This window comes from Dendropsophus ebraccatus, chromosome 7, assembly GCF_027789765.1.
Source record: "Dendropsophus ebraccatus isolate aDenEbr1 chromosome 7, aDenEbr1.pat, whole genome shotgun sequence".
NCBI lineage: Eukaryota > Metazoa > Chordata > Amphibia > Anura > Hylidae > Dendropsophus > Dendropsophus ebraccatus.
In genome coordinates this window covers 84,680,443-84,695,442 of record NC_091460.1, presented here as the reverse complement: position 1 = coordinate 84,695,442, position 15,000 = coordinate 84,680,443, and the positions used below count along the sequence as shown (strand labels likewise).

The window sequence follows — 15,000 nt, the reverse complement described above, 5'->3', positions numbered from 1 at the left end:
CGGGACATCACGATCACGTAAGTGACCCACGGCGCTGTCCGGGATCCACCAGGACCCATTAGATACCATGTCATGGTTTGACAGCGGCATTTAACGGGTTAAACTGCCTGGAGCGGAGAATCCTCCGCTCCGGGCAGTTACAGGAGGGTGTCAGCGGTTACACTGACCGCTGATCACCCGATCTGCCGTTAAAAGGCGTACGCATCGGAATAAAGCCCATTAGTGGCCGCCGTGAATATGCATGCGGCGGTCACTAAGGGGTTAAGAGACCCCTAACATTTTATTTAACCAGGGTTCAATACTTTTGGCAGAAAGAAAGTACACTTTTTACTCTTTGCAGGGCCCAGAAGTCTTCAATCTCTCCTCAAAATATAGAAATATCTGAGTGACCAATTACCTCCAAAGGTCCTATACAATTACTGTGTACAGAGAATGGCTTTGTTTGCACAGCCAATTGCCTGGTAATGCCTGGCAACATGGGCAGTGGTATAGCTACCATAGAGGCAGGGAAGGCGGTTGCTATGGGGCCCTTAGAGGGAGGGGGCCCGGGAAGATAAGAGCCGTCCTATGTACTTCAGTGTGTAAGTGACCCAGTCTTCTCTTACATGCTGCAACACAAAAAAGGGTTACCACAGAAGACAAATAGTTCTCTCCCTCACTACTCTGATAACCTCTGACCTCTGTTCTCTGAGCTCCTGCAGAGGTCAGGGGTTATCAGTGCAGAAGTAGTGAAGGAGAGAGCTAATTGTCTTCTGTGTTAACCCTTTTTTTGTGTTGCAGCATGTAATAGAACATTATGTCACTTACACACTGCAGTAAATAAGGGGTTAAGCAAAAGGTAGTCTTCTCCTGTACCTATGTATATAACCATGAGGCTCCTAATAGGCTGTTATAGTTAAATACAGTGGATAGACAGAACAAGTAGACATTGGCTTTCTCCTCTGCCAGTCACTGTAGTGACTGCATGCAGAATTCTGCCTCTGGCCACAAGAGAATTATTTTTTGGCCACATCACCGAATATATCAGGCGCAGTCATCTATCGACAATGATGGCCACAAATAATGATCATGAACATTACTTGTGGCCATCATTATCAATAAACAGCTGCCTTTTCCCAATAAAATGCCGCAGTGGAAACATAACCATAGACTGTATCCATGTTTCCCAGGACTCCCTAGGGCAGCATCCATCTTCTTCAGCTGCCGGTATTCAAATGCCGAGAGTTTGGACTTGGCTAAACCCGAACATACTCGAAGTTCACTCATCTCTCTTAGCAATTAATTAAATCAATGCTCTTTTCAATTTTTATAATTTTCATATATGTTTAAATCATACTAACAGATTTGCTTGAGAAAATCTTTTTTTTTAATTAAGAATAATTTCTACATTACAAACTACTGACCCACTGATCAACATTATAAAATCATACCAGGCAACTGCCTTAAAAACTTACTATGAGATAATGCCAAGTTATACATGTTATTGTTTTTTACAACTTAACATGACTGTAACTGCCCTGCATACAGAACTGTTTATTTAGAACATGATCTGGCCTAAAAATATGAAAGGCTCAATCAGTAAAATGACCATCATATGCAGAAAAGATTGATCATAGTGTATGGCCAAATCTCTTCCCTTACTTTCTTGTAAGAAAAGTAAGAAAGTCATTCACCCATTGTGGGTTTTCCCTATCCCACAGTGGTGAAGCCTAGGTCAAGGCTTTCCCCTCAAGGAGGCTGATGACAAAAGCCACCTTAGACCATTCTGTGATGAACTGATGGGCCATGAGCTCAATATGCATGGTACACTGGGAGACGAAACCTCTGCACATCTTGGGGTCTCCCCCATACTTGGACGGGAGTGCCAGGCATAAATTTGGTCTAAGGGGAGATGCTACCAGCACTGGAGGCAGACACTGCCTATTGACCTGTATGGAGCTGCTGCAACATCATCTGTTGTGACTGCTGTGTGATCTGCTAGTTCTGCTGGGGATGAATCTGGGATGTCTGGCACCTTGCCTACTAGAGCCTATTGTAACGACTAGAGTTGCAGATCCAACTTCCACTAGCGATGGTGTAAGCCGCGGCCAGGAGCACAGCCTAAGGGGGACGCTGGTCTTCACCAGAGCCCACTGCAAGGTGAGTTAAATTTGCTGCAGCAGGCAATCCCCAGGTTGCTACCCCTGGCTTAGCTTGGTGAGGTGCAGCTGGAGACACGTAGGCAGGACTCCAGGCATGAACACAACAGGAGTCACGGGCAGGGGAGCTGTGACCACAAAGCTTAGGGTAGCAATGCAGAGGCTCCAACAAGGAATGTCAGGACAGGTGCACATTTATAGTAGGGAGGTGTTTTGGATGCAAACCAATTAAGGGCATACTGGCCCCTTTAATCTTCAAGAGCTGAGCCCTAGGAGGCAGGGACGTGTGAACCGGGCAGAGCAGGAGCATGGAAAAAACATGGAAAAGTGACATCCGGGGGGAGGGGTAAAGGAATGGTGGCGCCGGGCCCCTGCAAGTGGGTTTTGATGTCCGCTGGGCATAGACCACTGGGAGAGTAGAGAGAGCGGGTGCCATGACAATGGCAGATGAGATTGTACAAATAGAACAACTGCCAAAATGGCCTCAAAATGACAGTGGTCCTAAAAGATGTCCGTAAAATAGACAAAGAAGGATGGTGTGTGAACATAGCCTAAAAATTAACGTATTCATTATGCATGACCTGCGTTTGCAAAATACATGTTTTTTTTTAATCTGTTTACAAATAGTTTTATTTTATTCAAAATAATGGCTGTATTTACTCTACTGTAGCTTTGTTTATATATATATATATATATATATATATATATATATATATAATGGTCCGCATTGTACCTTGTGCCTTTACATGGAGACACATAGATGTTTGTTCCATCATATTCAATGTCATGAAGATATTCTCTCTTATTGTGGCCTAATATTGCTAAACAAAATGGGTGAGATTTATGAATATGTCTTAAAAGGGTAGTGCGGCGCTAATCATTTATTCACAAAATAACACACATTACAAAGTTATACAACTGTGTGTTATGTATGTGAATGGCGACCTTCCCCGTGTTTCCCCCCACCCACGCTAGACCCGGAAGTGTTGGTGGATCACGGCTGAGCAGCTGATGACGCAGCAGAGGGGGACCGGCATGAGGGACGGATGGAGCGGTTTGGCCGGCCTCCCGAAGACAACGTCATTGTCCCAAGATGGCAGAGGGGGGGTTGACACGAATGCGGTAAATATATAGCACCAACACTTCCGGGTCTAGCGTAGGTGGGGGGAAACACGGAAAGGGGGCCATTCACATACATAACACACATTACAAAGTTGTATAACTTTCCACCAAGGCCCACTGCTCTCCATGGTGGAAATTGAAAGATGAACTGGCTAATTGATATTTTTTTTAAATTGTCATTTTCCAATTTTTGACACTGTAACAACAACATCTGTTGAAAAAAAATGTTTCTCTGTTATAGTCCTACTGTTGTAGCTACCTTAGATGTTGTAATGGCTGTTTTAATGAAATTTGTTTGCATATGATTTACGATTCCTGACCCAATATTCACGAACCTCAGGAAAGAAATTTTCAATAGCTTTGCTCAGCTCAATTTAAGATCGCTACAATTTAATATTCTTTGATTTTCATGTATGTCTTTTATTCCTACTATCTTAGTATCATAGTACGTCCATCCAGGTCAGTACGTCCATCCAGGTCAGATCACTACCCAAGACAATGTTCCCACAATGTCTTTTTTTTTTTTTTTTTTTTTTGCGAAAAACGTCCGTCTTTTAATAATGGTGTATGTTGTTAATGGTCCTGATGATTAGCCCTATAGTGTTCAATAAGAAGGAAAAAGATCCCTGAGGTACAAGCCTCATTTTAGGAACACTTGTTTTTGAGGCAAAAGTATTGCCGTATTTTCATAATTATGGCCATTATTGTCCTATTTTTTCCTAAAAGAAGGGTTGTGTGAACATTGCCTAAGAGTGAAGAGAGAGTGTTTACATTTAACATTTATTTACCTAATCTACATACAGGTTACTTCATGTTATTCACAGCTACTAAACATAAAAAAAAACTTTGCTTTTAAAAATATTGTTTAGACTATTGAAATAGTTCACATTGAGCATACAAAACACATGTTTTCTGTGAATCTTGGTAGTAATTCTACAAAGGTAATTTGACAGTAAGTCAATGAAGTCCGGTAGGAATCATGTGCTTTGTAAGCTCTCCCAAATGAATAAAAATGATATAGTGCAACACTGAGAAAAAGGGCAATAAAACTTTAATTTGCTCAGAGAATGAAAAAGTTGACACATGTTGGATGTTGCTCATTTTCCCAATCTGTAGACCTTTGTTTTTGTTTTCTAACTGCCAACATTGTGTCATTTTGCTAACATAACCTTTAAAATATATTTTAGCTTATTCTAGCTCTATCTGTGTCATTTAATTTCAGATGCAATTTATTTCATTGACTACAAGCTATGACATGTTTTTACCAATAGCTCAAGGGCTTTGTATAAGTTTTTTTATTTATTTTTTCAAAACCTTAGCGTTCTATGAATTTCAACATAACAACTGAACCTAAAGACTGGTGTCAATGTTGTAAAAAAACTGAAAGGTTACTGGTGCCACCAATAGTTCAGCAAAGCATACTGTACATACTGAGACAAACTAAAGCAAATGTTTGTAATCAATACTAATTTGAGCATGTAAGCTTTACGTGATAACACTCTACTGGTGATGTTTAAGTGTTAAATTCTACTAGTTTTCGTGCATTGCTAAGGACTATATCACAACATAAGGCATTTTAGGGGCTAAATCTCATTTAGTTAAAAAAGCAAATGTTATTTGGTGTGGATTACAGTATTTTTTCTTTCACTTTAAAGGGGACCTGCCACCCCGCTGCTGGGGTGAAGCCCGCCCGACCACTCGGTGGAGCCCCTTATACTTACCCCTTCCTTGGAGTCCCGGTCCCGAACCCTTCCCCCGCGGCCGAGAATTTCCTGTGAGAAGCCGGGTGCGCACTCACCAGAGATGAGTCCGACGCCCCTAGAGAATGACTGCTCCAGCCAACCGCTTTAATTACTATGGAATTCCATGATTCAAAACTGACATGTCAATTTTGTGCGGCCACTATTCATTGAATAGCGGACACATGGAATTGACTGTGCAGACAATGTAAAGTACAGCTCAGGCCATACTTTACATTGCCTCCTATGTCACCCGAATGTGCCTGCATTGCAATTCCAAAGAAGTGATGTTCATCCGAGTGGTACTGCAGTGAGCTTCACAGACAGCAGCCGTTCTATGACATGGCCATGTCCCAGAACGCGCGCTGTCTTATAAAGTGTGAACGTGGCCTAAAAATATTGGGTGGATTGAAACAGGTGTCTAACATGTGGGTCTTAAGTAATCCCCATCAACACACACTGGATTTATAGACATGCCTTGCATTAGTCCGGGTACATCTTAGGCTACCCATATGCCCTTACTGAACAGTCATACATTCTAATATATGTGGCATGTGCTGCCCCCTTGGCCATATCAGCACAGACTGGTAAAAGCATAAAATGGGTCAAAAAATACAGACTTGGGGTTTAGGGAAGAAGAAAAAAAACCTTGTCATTACTGGCCCTCTCTACTCCTTCTATGCCAGTACAATATACCAGCTTTAACAGGCTTTGGTTCAGGACAGTCCTGGGGACATTTATTGGATATCATGTTTTTACTATTTAAAGACAAATTTTAGAATGTATCATTAAATTTGATTTGTCTTCTCAATAGATTGAATAACTAGCCTCTGAAGTTTCAGCAATCTTGTTTTTTTTTTTTTTTTTTTTCTTTGGGGGGGGAGGTGTAGTTCTGGAATACATTTCCCAGTAGGTACATGTAAAGAAATACTTTGATTGGGATGAACACAGGTAGTTAATGGCACAATGTCATGTTTCCCATGCGGTCTCATGTATTGATTGAAATCCCAGCTCACTGTGGGCTTTTGAGTTTAATACAGAGATGTGTCTAAATGACGGTCACCTTTCCCTGCACCTTTCCCTGCACCTTTCCCTGCATATATACACATAGCTGTCAGTCACTGAGTAGTACTGTCCATTGGACTCAAAAACCACAGTTAGAAGTAATGTAAATAAATAAAATGAAACAAACTAAATACATTCCCAATAAACTATATTTCAGCCTGTTTAACTTCTTTTTGTCAAAGTGCTGCCAGATTTGACAGCAAGGAACAACTTTCCTTAAGGCTACAAACCCACTTGGCGGGTCTGCAGCGAGTCTCCTTGCTGCGTTTTTGCAGCGAGACTCGCTGAAGATCCCAGCCCTATACTTTCATTAGCAGAGAAACTTTCATTAGCAGAAAAACTAGCAGAGATTTTTTCTGCAGCCTGCCCCATTAACCCCCTAGCCGCCGGACATTATACATTACCGGGTCCCCGTTCCTGCTTGCTTCGGGGCTCCCGGTGTCTTCACGGCCCGCCCGGCCAATCAGTGCACTGCGGTAGGGCAGCGCACTGATTGGCCAGGCAGAATGTGCCGGGAGCCGCCGAAGCAAGCAGGAGCGGGGACCTGGTAATGTATATCCTGCCCGCCCCCCCTGCAGCCCCGATCGCCCCCGACCGCATGATCGCCCCCCGCACCCCCCGGCTGCATGCACGCCCCCCGCACCCCCCGGCCGCATGATCGCCTCCCGCACTCCCCGGCCGCACGATCGCCCCCCGCAGCCCGTGCGGCCGGGGGGTGCGGGGGGCGATCGTGCAGCCGGGGGGTGTGGGGGGCGATCATGCGGCCGGGGGGTGCGGGGGGCGATCATGCGGCCGGGGGCGATCGGGGCTGCAGGGAGGGTGGGCAGGATATACATTACCAGGTCCCCGCTCCTGCTTGCTTCAGCGGCTCCCGGCACGTTCTGCCCGGCCAATCAGTGCACTGCCCTGCCGCAGCGCACTGATTGGCCGGGCGGGCAGTGAAGACACCGGGAGCCCCGAAGCAAGCAGGAACGGGGACCCGGTAATGTATAATGTCCGGCGGCTAGGGAGTTAATGGGGAGGGCTGCAGACAAAATCGCAGCAGGGATGTATATCCCTGCTGGGAGTTTCTCTGCTAATGAAAGTATAGGGCTGGGATCTGCAGCGAGTTTCGCTGCAAAAACGCAGCAAGGAGACTCGCTGCAGATCCGGCAAGTGTGTTTGTACCCTAAGGGTGCCTTCACACCTACCGACTCGCAGCGTTAATAACACTGCGAGTCGGCTAGGTCCTGGCAGATCACTGTCAGTACATACACGCAGCGGTCTGAGCGGTCTGCGTGTATGTAAATCTGCCGGCCGCTTAACCCCTTCTGATGCCGGCCGGCTCCTGCTCCGCTCCGCTCTGTATACATTACCTGTCCTCGCTCCACTGGGTCCCAGAGTACTGCTCTCCCGCCCGGCCAATCAGTGGCTGCGGCAGGGCAAAACACTGATTGGCCGGGCGCGAGAGCAGGACGCCGGGACCCCGTGAAGCGAGGACAGGTAATGTATACAGAGCAGAGCGGGAGGCGGCCGGCATCAGAAGGGGTTAAGTGGCCGGCAGATTTACATACACGCAGCGGTCGTTCAGACCGCTGCGTGTATGTACTGACAGTGATCTGCCAGGACCTAGCCGACTCGCAGCGTTATTAACGCTGCGAGTCGGTAGGTGTGAAGGCACCCTAAATCATGGTTAAACTTTGTTCACATGTTTGCTTTGTTCTTTCTTGGTGTACTGTTTTAAGAGGAAAAAGATATTGGTTAGGTATCTTTGTATGTTCACTGAGTAAAAAAAAAGGTTTGAAAATGTAATTACTTACGCAGCTATCACAAATAGCACCTTGGGAACCTTTTATAAAAGTTTGTTTTAGTTGGTAAAAGTTCATATAAATGCACAGAGGGTATTGCATTAGGTTCAGTTGTAAATTAGTTTGCACTGCCCATTTTTCTAGTTTTGCACTTGTTCACATTAATAATATGCATTTTATGGATTGCTTGTGCGTCTCTTAAGCTGGCTTCTAGTTTGTTTGTACCAGATCATTTATTCCACAGTTACAAAACATGTGAGAAAATAACTGAACATATGTATTTACTTTTTTCTCAGATTTTGTAAGTAAAGGCCCTATTCATTTTATTAGCGGTAATCTTGCTGCAATCATGTTTGCAGGAACTTGTATCCACACAGCCAATGTTAGGTTTTGTTCCGCCTGGCTCGGGTGATTGCCGCACATCCGAGCTAGACACCGGGAACAAAGCCTAACATCAGCAGTGTTGATGCAACAAATTTTGTATGCGAATAAATAAATTTTCGTATCTGGTCATTTTACGCTTGTAGCGCAAGGTAGGCGGGGAGGGAGTGGCGGAACAGGGGATGCAGACTCTGGGTCAGCTAAATCCATAATTTTTCGTTCTGAAAAATGGTAAGGAAACCTATGCCAGCTCAGAGCTAGAGCACACAGGATTTATGTAGAGACACTGCGCCTCTACATAAGTGTGCAAACTGTTGGCACTGCAGAGACATTTTCAAGCCCGACGCAGAAAAATGCTGGACTTAAAGGGGAACTCTGGATAAGAAAAACTTGTTTTCTATTAAAAGTACATTAAAAACTAAATATATGTGTCTATACAATGTATTACCGTATCTGTACGGTTCTGCCACACTGGTAGCTGATAGAAATCCAAGTGAAAAAAAAAATGGCATCTGTGCAAATCCACATTGTCTCCTGCTCCTTCTGCTATCCTCCTTAAGAGACAAATCTTCCATGCTGCTAGGCACAGGCTGATGATGCAGACAGGGGTCGGGCGTGATGTCCCAGGAGGCTTGGCTGGATCCCCCAATACCCTGAGTGATCCACCATCTTTGACCAGTGTGCAGTGAAAGACCCATGGAATAGAGCGTGCTGTGTGGTGTTACAGGTAGAGAATACAGCATGCTGTGTGGTGTTACGGGTAGAAAATACAGCGTGCTGTGTGGTGTTACAGGTAGGGAATACAGCGTGCTGTGTGGTGTTATAGGTAGAGAATAGAGCGTGCTGTGTGGTTTTACAGGTAGAGAATACAGTGCTGTGTGGCGTTACAGGTAGAGAATACAGTGTGCTGTGTGGTGTTACAGTTAGAAAATACAGTGCGCTGTGTGGGTGTGTATGACCACAATGATATCATAAATTACTGCAAATAATTCATTAACACAATGAAACGGCAAAGTGTGAACACAGCCTAGATGTTCTGCAACAGCTTTGGGTGGGGAATGGGCAGGGTGGAGGACTGTGATGAACAGCTGAGGGAAAGCATTGCATTCTGGAACCTGTAGTACTGTGTACAACTGCTCGACCAGGAAGTGCAGAAACACAAAACAGAACAACCCCCCCCCCCCCCCAAATAAATGGATTTTTGGTAGTTTCAAAAATGGAATAGATAGGTAAGTAATGCTTTATGCTTCTGCAGAAGGTTTTTTTTTTAACCTCTACCTGGAGTTCCCCTATGTGTATTAATACAATATGAACCAATATGAACTTTTTAAAGGTTCCCATGTTGCTATTGGTGATGGTTGCTTAAGTAATTACATGAGTTTGGTTTTTGTTTTTCTTTTCTTCTTTTATATAAGTCTAAATAAAAGTTTTAAGCCTTTCTCTACTCAGCCTTCTCTAAATAATTCAAGAGACTATATTCAAGGATTCACTAATCTTTTCAGGATAGATATCTGTGTAGACTGTATATCCATATATGTTTTTGTGCACAGCAATCCAAATAAAAGCAATTTTTTTTTATAAAAGATTTCATTATTTCTGTGGTATCTCACAATAAAAGATCCCTTTGTTTTTATAAGCTCAAGGTGCCATTGCCATTATTCCTGTGATATGCCACAAAATGGCAGATTTTTATCTATAGGACCAATGTGACATTGTTCTTCTTTATACTATGCTTGCAGTCATAGGCTATGTTAACACAACTTCTTTTTTGGCCATCATTTTGACACCAAATGCAGCTGTTTTATGCAAATTATGGACCCAAAAATGATGGCCGTAAAAAAAACAAAACTGAACAAAGAACCCAGTGAAACAGCCAACAAAAGACATTATGTGAACATAGTCATGGACAACCACCCAAAAGAAATATGTGAGTATATACTTGTAACCAATCACGTTCATGAATAATAAAGTTCACATATTACTGACTTAAAATTACCTGGGTTCCAAAAATTTTTTCAGTGGTCCTAATATGTCTTTGATATTCACATTCTACAGGCTGGATTACTTTGATACCATCTTCATTAAACACGTAGAACAAATTTCCAATTCCAAGACCTTAAAAAGAAATATGTTTCAGTGTCAATGTAACCTTATGCTATGGGGCTACATACAGTACGTAAATATCTAGGTTTGTACAGAATTGTACTTTGTTTTAATTGATTTTTCAAATATCATAGTAAAATGTGAAACCTTAAAGGAGAACTCCGGCAAAATTTTTAATTAAAGTATAGTATTGCCCCCCAAAAGTTATACATATCACCAATATACCCTTACTACGGGAAATGCTTATAAAGTGCTTTCCCCCTGCTCTTACTACTACATCAAGACTTCACTTCCTGAATAAAATGGTGATGTCAGGACCTGACTCCCAGAGCTGTGCGGGCTGTGGCAGAGAGGATGATGGCAGATGGATGCTCAGTTTACCTCTAGTGCCCTGTGTCCCTCAATGTTCCCCTGTCATCATCCTCTCCAGCAGCCACAGCCCGTACAGCTCTGGGAGTTGGGTTGTGACATCACCATTTAAAGCATCTGTTAGCGTAGGGAAAAAGCACTTTAAAAGCATTTCCCGTAATAAGTGTATATTGGGGAGTTGTATAACTTTTGCTGGGCAATACAATACTTTAATGAAAATTTTCGCCGGACTTCTCTTTTAAGGTTCCCATAAAAGAAAAGCATGATAATTAAAATAGAACCAACATCAACTGTTTTTTTTATTGATTTGATCTCTTGACAACACATGAAAACACTGTATTTTGAAATGTATGCATTGTTTATTGTTTTATAGCTATACGTGTGCTTTTGAGCTTTTGAGATACTGAAACATTAGTTTTTCTAATATATTTCTATTTTCTGATTGTAGTTTTCTTTAATTTTTTGTACATTGTTATAGAGGCTGTACTCAGCTGTCTCAGCTGTTTAAATAGCTTTAAGTGATATGCTTTACAGTAAACACAATGGACATACTGTAGATGACATTGGAAAGGACCTGTCCCCTTGGAATGCATGTGGAAAATTACTAAGCATATTTGTGACCTTTGAAGAGGTTATTACACATGGAGATGCTATTGTCTTATATTGATGCTATATATTTAGTGCTTTTACTGTACTGTACAGATCACTTTACAGCAGCCTCCTCTTATCACCACAGACAGAATAGAAAGTATCAGCTTAGTTTTAGACCCATTGGGGGAAATGAAAACTGCAGGATTTCAGGATTATTTTATAATATAGATGGTAAAATTGAAAATTACTTAAAACATTATCAATCTTAAAACATAACATTTTATTTAACCAACAGGTTATTTGCTAATGACATGTTGTCATGACAAAGGAGCAGGCTATGCATGGACAATATAATACTTGAGCATTCCCACCAAGATGTATTTAGGAAATAGATCAACTATTACTTTTGACCACCAACAATGACCATGCCACTACATACATTGCATTTAGAAAGTCTTCAGAACTTTTTTTCTTTTTCCCATTTTGTTTAGCTACGGCTTTGTACTGAAATACCAAGATCATGTTTACCCCATCACTCTACACTCAATATCACATAATGACAAAGGTGAAAAAGAATGTTAGAAATCTTTGCTAATTTATTGAGAGGAGAAACTCAAATCTAGTATGAAATAAGTGTTCAGAGCCTTTACTTAATATTTTGAGCCCTATTACCCACATAGATTTTTCTGACAAATCTCTAAAGTTAAAGACAGGAACACGCTAAAAATAGAAAATAGGTCATAAGGGAAATATTGAGTTTTCTTCTCTTTTCAAATCCATTCCTGGCTTTGGCTTCAAGGATCTGTTAGATAACTCTGTGTGTGTAATAGGGCCCTTAGTTGAAGAACTTTTGGCAGAGATGACAGCCTTCAGTCTTCTTGGGTATAATGCCACAAGGCTTCTTTATTACCAGTAGTTCGGTACCATCTCTCCAAAGATGTTCCATGGGGTTCAAGTCAGGGTGCTGTCCTGGCCCCTCATGGACATTTATAAGTTTGTTCCTGTGTTGTTGGCTGTGTGCTTAGGATCATTGTCTTTTTTGAAGGTAAACCTCCTTTCAAGGGCACTACACTATGAATTAGAATGTCCGCATGCACTATGTATATTAAAGCTACATAACATTATTCAATGTACTTACTGGGGGACATTTACTCATACGCTGGTCTTAAATTAGACCCCATCCCCATTGCTCTGCTGGATTCACTAGGAAGCAAATGCGGCCTGTACTATGTGTTCTTCCTTAAAAGGTGTAGATCTCTGCCAAGCAAGCAGGCATAAATCATGGTAAATCAGATGCGGGAGAAGGCCATGCCTCCTCCCCAGATTGCTAAGCCCCCTGCCCCCCCATGGGGCAAAAGGAGGATACGGCTGACATATACCAGGGAGAATGTAAGAATCTGGGCCTTCACCCTGGCGTACGCCCAGGCTGCAGCCTTCATAAATGTCCCCCCCCTCCCCCCATGTTAAAACTGCATCTGCTGTTCATCTTACAGCATAATTTGCTACTTATCTGACTGCTTTATGTACAATTACATTATATTCATGTCCTCCCCCCACACCGGCCTTACTATTGCCCCATAGACCTCCTACAAGGTGCTATGCCTCCTCAATAAATAGTGTATCCTTTCTCAGTTCCAGAGACTGAAGCCATATCTGTGTACATTAAGGATAATCCACAGAAAGCCTTCTGTCAACCTCTCCAGCTGGTATTGGGCTCTTCTTCGTCCAGAAGAAAGATAGGTTTCTCTGTTATGAATCAACTATCGGCGTCTCAACAAGGTGAGGAATGGAACATCATCTTCAACACCAGGGATGGGTATTTTGAGTATCTGATCATGCTCTTTGGAGGTAGGCGGTCGCTGACCGACACGGTGTGGAGTTAGCGTAGGGACTTGTGTGGACCAGAGGACCTGAGCGGTGGTACACGGGGCAATATGGCTTGATCAATTCATATACAGACACTCTGGTGTTGATTTTTAATATAGGCTTAGCGGCATTAGTATCAGCCATAGATGGGATGTGCAGCCGTTCCATTCTCTCCAGTTCATATTTCACAGTTCTCCCTCTCTGAACAGCTCGCACTCCTTTATAAGACCCACATGACCAAAATTAGCAGGATATGCCTGTGCTCACATGTCTGGACCTTATGTCTTCCCCATTCTGTGAGAGCAGCAATGGTAAGTGTAATACCATATCCATACTTGTGTCGTTTGGGGGCAGCCTTCCCCGCCGGTGGTGCTGGCTGGGTTTTGGTGGGGCTTTTTGGGTCTGGTCCTGTGACATTGGGGTTGCAGGGACGTTCCATGGCCTCCCTTCCCTGCATGTGCACGCTTTGCGGGGTTGGCGGTCGCTGACCGACACGGTGTGGAGTTAGCGTAGGGACCCGTGTGGACCAGAGGACCTGCGCGATGGTACATGTGGCAATATGGCTTGATCAATTCATATACAGACACTCTGGTGTTGATTTTTAATATAGGCTTAGCGGCATTAGTATCAGCCATAGATGGGATGTGCAGCCGTTCCATTCTCTCCAGTTCGGCCTTCATAAATGTCCCCCCCTCCCCCCATGTTAAAACTGCATCTGCTGTTCATCTTACAGCATAATTTGCTACTTATCTGACTGCTTTATGTACAATTACATTATATTCATGTCCTCCTCCCACACCGGCCTTACTATTGCCCCATAGACCTCCTACAAGGCGCTATGCCTCCTCAATAAAGAGTGTATCCTTTCTCAGTTCCAGAGGCTGAAGCCATATCTGTGTACATTAAGGATAATCCACAGAAATCCTTCTGTCAACCTCTCCAGCTGGTATCGGGCTCTTCTTCGTCCAGAAGAAAGATAGGTTTCTCTGTTATGAATCAACTATCGGCATCTCAACAAGGTGAGGAATGGAACATCATCTTCAACACCAGGGATAGGTATTTTGAGTATCTGATCATGCCCTTTGGATTATGCAACGTCCCAGCAGTCTTCCAGGAGTTCATCAATGATATTGTCTGCAATCTCCTTTACCCCTTTGTCATTGTGTACCTCGACGACAATCTGACCTACTCCCCAGATCTGCAGACTAATGTGGGTCATGTATGTCAAGTGCTACGATGGTTCAGAGCCAATCACCTGTATGCAAAAGCTTGTTCTATCAGATCAGCCTTTGTTTTCTTGAGTATATTGTCTCTGACCGTGGTGTGCAGGTGGATTTAGCGAAGCTGTCTGCGGTTCTTTAGTGGCCACATCCCGTTGGACTTTGAGCTATATAATGGTTTCATTTGGTTCGCCAACTTTTATTGTAAGTTTATTACCCACTTTTCCACCCTGGTTGCGATGATAGTGGCCCTAACCAAAAAGAATGCTAAGCCTAAGTAATGGCCGACTGAAGTCGAACACGTCTTTTTTGGTCTTCTTCTTCTCCTGTTCCAAATTTATCATATACTTTTTACCTGCGGAGAAGAATTTGAAAGCCAACTCTGTCTCTAATGCTTCTGATGTTCTTGCTCAGGAGGACGCCTCTCGCCACATTAGACCACCTCAATATTTGTTGCCAGTAGCCACCTTAGTTCTTAAGAATGTCCCTCTTGGCAAGACTTATGCGTGCCTAACGCTCAAAAGGAGAGTTTTGAATTGAGGTCAATCTTCCTTGATCGCTGAACATCCTGGAGTCCATAATACCGGACAGTTGATCTCCCGACATTACTGGAGGCCAA

General features: G+C 43.1%; 1 protein-coding gene across 1 annotated transcript in view; it reads right to left on the bottom strand.

Annotated features, from left to right (window-relative positions):
* Positions 1–15,000, bottom strand: part of FSTL5 (follistatin like 5) — a 538,172-nt gene that overhangs the window by 45,088 nt on the left and 478,084 nt on the right. Inside the window, exon 13 of the mRNA XM_069976180.1 lies at positions 10,229–10,347. Within this exon, the coding sequence (XP_069832281.1) occupies positions 10,229–10,347 (119 nt within the window). The remainder of the gene's footprint in view (positions 1–10,228; positions 10,348–15,000) is intronic.